This window comes from Aplysia californica, unplaced genomic scaffold (assembly GCF_000002075.1).
Source record: "Aplysia californica isolate F4 #8 unplaced genomic scaffold, AplCal3.0 scaffold00168, whole genome shotgun sequence".
Lineage (NCBI taxonomy): Eukaryota > Metazoa > Mollusca > Gastropoda > Aplysiida > Aplysiidae > Aplysia > Aplysia californica.
In genome coordinates, this window is record NW_004797438.1 from 1,200,941 (window position 1) to 1,205,354 (window position 4,414).

Sequence of the window (4,414 nt, forward strand, 5' to 3'; positions counted from 1 at the left end):
GATACTGTTCCGCGTTCCGCTGAAGTGAATCGTGAATCGCGTTCCGTAGGCAAGAGTGGCGATTCAGTTCCGTTCTCGCGCTCGCGAAACAGCTCTAGTTGTCACTGAACTGCTGGGATCAGCTTGTGAATTTGACTCTTAGTTTTTATTAGCCTACTTGAAATGAAAGTATGAGTCTTTTTCACCTTATAATTTTTAATAAACACTTTCAACTCACGCAGTGCTCAAAGTGCAAAATCCTCCGTCCCCATGTAGCCTACCAGGATGCAGATAGCGTACATCACCCTTATACTGTACATGTATCTGGGAAAAAATACCCTAGTCATCGTGAAATTTTTATCACATTGAGAATAATTAAACATCGCCTGCATGTTCATCAAAAAAAAGTAATTTGTTGTTGAAATGGAATCTAAAATAAGGCCGTATGGCTATTCGGACTCAAGCTCAAATGCACGTGCGCAATCACTAGGTGTACGAGATGTGAAGCAGACAAGCAATTCGACCTTGGCCCTCCTCGGTTTCTATGATCTGGCCAAGGAACTTACAACAAATGGACGCCGACCGTGGTGACCCAGTGCAAACTGTGGCCTTTTCTTTACGAAGGATAATATAATAGTAGGGCTGGGCAGTGGGCAACGGTATGGGAGGGAATATAGATCTATATATTAAAAAAAAGGGGTGAAGATGGTGGGGCATGCCTGGGGAAGTAAGATGGAGAGAGAAAAAGTAAGAGAAAGAGAGATAGGAAAAGTAAGAGAAAGAGAGAGAGGAAAAGTAAGAGAAAGAGAGAGAAGAAAAGTAAGAGAGAGAGAGAAAGGGGAGAGGGGGGGGGCTGTCAAGTCTTATAAGGACTGATTATGAATTTATGTTTTGATCCCTTTGTAGTCGTGAAAAGCAGTTTATAGCCTAACAGTAGTTTAAAGTCCGAATAGCAACGGGAGATTATTTGGACTCGAGTATAGACGTCGCTTACGGTTCAACCGGTGATGGCTCACACACACTGAAATTTGAGTCCGAATAGCCTCCAGCGGATGTTTGGGCTCGAGTCCGAATAGCCACTTCACTAAAATAATTGTTTGATCTAACATATTCATCACCTGAATCTTCGTCATGGCATCAGTGTAAAGTAGCACTATAAATGCTAGGTCTGGTCTACTCGACATTTAACCCCCCAAAATCCACTGCAACTGTAAACTAACAGATTAAGATAAGATAAGATAAGATACTTCTTTATTGTCCAGATCCTGGCACATTGGTTTGGTGTTTCACCACGTGTACACACACACACACAAACACACACGCAGACACGTGCTCACACATGCACACACACGAAGGCTTACAATCACATGCATATATAAATGAGCAGCAATATAAACTGTGCACATATACCTAAAAGGAGATCATTCCTACAACGTGTTTTGCTTTACACCGTAGCGGATCGGCGGCCCGTGGGGGCAAGGTGTTAAAAGATGGTACATCCATGAAGTTTCTGAGTTTCACAAGATAATCATTATTCATTATAATAAAAGAAGTACTTGTATATATATACCCTATGAAACTTTTAACTTTATACAGTGCAGCCTCTCTATAACAACATTGTCCGGACCAGAAACAGATGTCGTTATAAGAGAGTTGTCGTTATAGAGAGGCAACTGAAAATTTCAAATGAAATAAATAAGGAAAAAAACAGGACCTGGCCCATGTCGTTATATAGAGCATCGATGTCGTTGAATCGAAGGTTACTCTAGGGAGGTTGCACTGTATTTCTATTTTAGCACATACTGTGAACCGCATTTGAGTGTTCCAAAATTGGTCACATTTTTATTTTTTGTCCAACCCAGTTGAGGCTGTCTCATTAACATGACAAGCAACATGCTTTGTCAGGCAGTAGGGGTTTATGTTGAAAATTTGAAAGAGTTTTAGATTTCATGTTTCTATTTAAAAATGCTATCTCTAGATTTGTCCAACTGTCTTTTTTTACCTCACTGCCATGCATTATTTTATTAAAACACATATTTAAAATTTGTTTTTTCTCATGACATTTAAGTTAAAATTTGGTCAGATTAATTACATGCAGTTATTTTGTTGTTAGAAATAGAAAACCAAGAAAACTTTGTCAGCGTAATTTATTCATTTATTTAAAATATTGTGTTGGATTTTCTTTCTTTCAGGTAATATCTGCAGATCCACAATGGCAGAAGGTGTCTTTGAGCATCTTGTAGAGCAAAATGGCACAAAGGGACAGGTATAATCTGTTACTTTGTTGTTACTTTTTCCTGTGAATTTGTACAACGAAAAAAATCTGATGTCAGTTAACTTTGTAAATGGTGTCACTTGTAATTTTTTAAATCCTCAATGAAGTAAGTGATAAATGAATTCCTTAACTCTAGCAAGCCACTCCTTGCGGCTTGCAGCCGGAACCTCTGCCAGTGAACTGCTGGCAGCGACTTTGGTGTTTAATTAATTTTCAGTAATTGCGGAAAGCAGGTCTCTAGCTTTTACTGGGAGTCCGAGATCTTTCTTTAGATGAAGAACTATCAAAATGGTTCCATTTTTTTTTATTTAATTATCAATTTTGTGTCAAAGTATGTTTCTCTCAGGTTTTGTTGCAAAAGAGTGCCCGTGCATAATAAGGAAAACCCTCTGGAAATAAATTTATGAAGAGTTGAGGACAATACCACATAGTTATTTTATTATCCTTTTAAAAAAATTAAAAAGTAAAAAGTTCATTATCCTTAGAGCATGGCACACACATTCACATACATACGCAAGAATTTTTGCTTCCTATATAAAATTCTGAGTATTGATTACTTCTTGTTTCGCGAGCTTCTTTTGTTGTTAATGTATTTAAATATTGCAGTCAGTGTTATTCCCAGACATCTTTGGTGTCCATGGCATAGTTGCATTCTAAAAATTTAAGTTTGAATTTGTGTGGGAGGCTATTCTATCTAATTTCTCAGTTGATCTGCTCCTGTGTCTTACTCGTAACCCATCCCAGGTTAACCCTTATGGTTAGGGTCGAAGCAGGATGCTGCCTTTTAAATAGTCTGAATTATGTTTCTGAGATATTAAGAAGCATGAATAGTTTTACGACAAACTGTGTTATGTCCTCTTTTTCTATATTGAGAAAACAAAGATTTCTATTCTTCACCTTTAGCGTGCTCATATGACCTTATACTACAGAGTTGCGAGCAGATAAAGCAATGTTGAACCATGATCGCTGATGTCTGCTTCAGGTCTAGCGCTTCATGTTGATGAAAATTATTTTAGTTACTTCTTTAGCTTTGCTCAGCTGTTTGTGAAACAAGAAGGAATTGCAGGAAAGGCACAAAATGATCTGCTACTTTTGTTACACTCTCTGTTTGTTTGTTTCTATTGATCTGATAGTGGAAGATCGACAGTGCTGGCACCGGTGACTGGCACATTGGATGCCCTCCCGACTCAAGGACCATGAAAGTTCTTCAGAAGAATGGAATTTGCAATTACAAACATTCTGGAAGACTTGTGAGTGTATTGTATATTTTGTCTTGTTGCCATTAAAGCCTACTTTGTTTGCTGAGAGGTAGTTTGACTTGTGTATGACTTTTGTGTCAAATATTTGGTGTGTTGCAATAAATGAATTTTTTTTAGTACAAAATGATTACTCCTGTTAATGGAATTCACATAAACTTCACAGCATTACATGGCAGGATAAATTTCCTAACCACCCCCCCTCCCTTCCCCGTACAATCTCTTAATGAGATATTGTGTATTAAAAATTGGATATTTAGAGGGCTTTTAGATGTCTGAGCCCAAGACAGAGAAGGGGAAGGAAGGGTAGAGATAGTAAGAAAGAAAAGAAAGATAGATTGGGACAGGGAGTGAGAGAGAGAGAGAGAGTTTGCATTTTTGCCCATGAACTGTGTCACATTTGTGATGTCTTGCATTCAGTAAAGAATCATGAGAGCTCATATTATATGAACTTTTTTTAAAGTTGTAAGGGAGATGCGCTTCTTGTTTGTGTAATAGGCATTCGAAATCTATAGCTATGATTTCTACTCTTTATGCTGTGGACTTTGAGTGTAAAGAAATTAGAAGGTGAAAGGTATTTTTAGAAGCTTTAGAAGAAGGAAGAGAAAATGGGAGAGGAGTCATGTTTTTTTACTTTTTTTTGTGTCATATCCAGATCACAGTTGAAGACTTCACAAGTTTCGACTACATTTTTGGAATGGATCATCAGAACATTGAGTAAGTTTGTACGAAATGTTTTAATAACTTTATAATATACAGTGAGTTAAGCAGGAATAACTGATAATTCAAACACATCAGGGATGACAGAATATGTTCAACACATCTGTGATGTAGATAATCTGTAAAAACACCCCAAAAATTTAAAATATTAGTGTGTGTGTGTGAGAGGGGGGGGGGGGGGGGG

The 4,414-nt window shown here is 37.7% G+C and overlaps 1 protein-coding gene across 1 annotated transcript in view; it reads left to right on the forward strand.

Moving 5' to 3' along the window:
• Window positions 1-2,171: 2,171 nt before the first annotated feature.
• LOC101864141 (low molecular weight phosphotyrosine protein phosphatase) overlaps window positions 2,172-4,414 on the forward strand; it is a gene marked incomplete at its 5' end in the record, with an annotated part of 6,425 nt that continues 4,182 nt past the window's right edge. Inside the window, 3 exon segments of the mRNA XM_005097948.3 lie at window positions 2,172-2,245; window positions 3,388-3,504; window positions 4,166-4,227. Coding sequence (XP_005098005.2) covers window positions 2,172-2,245; window positions 3,388-3,504; window positions 4,166-4,227 — 253 coding nt within the window.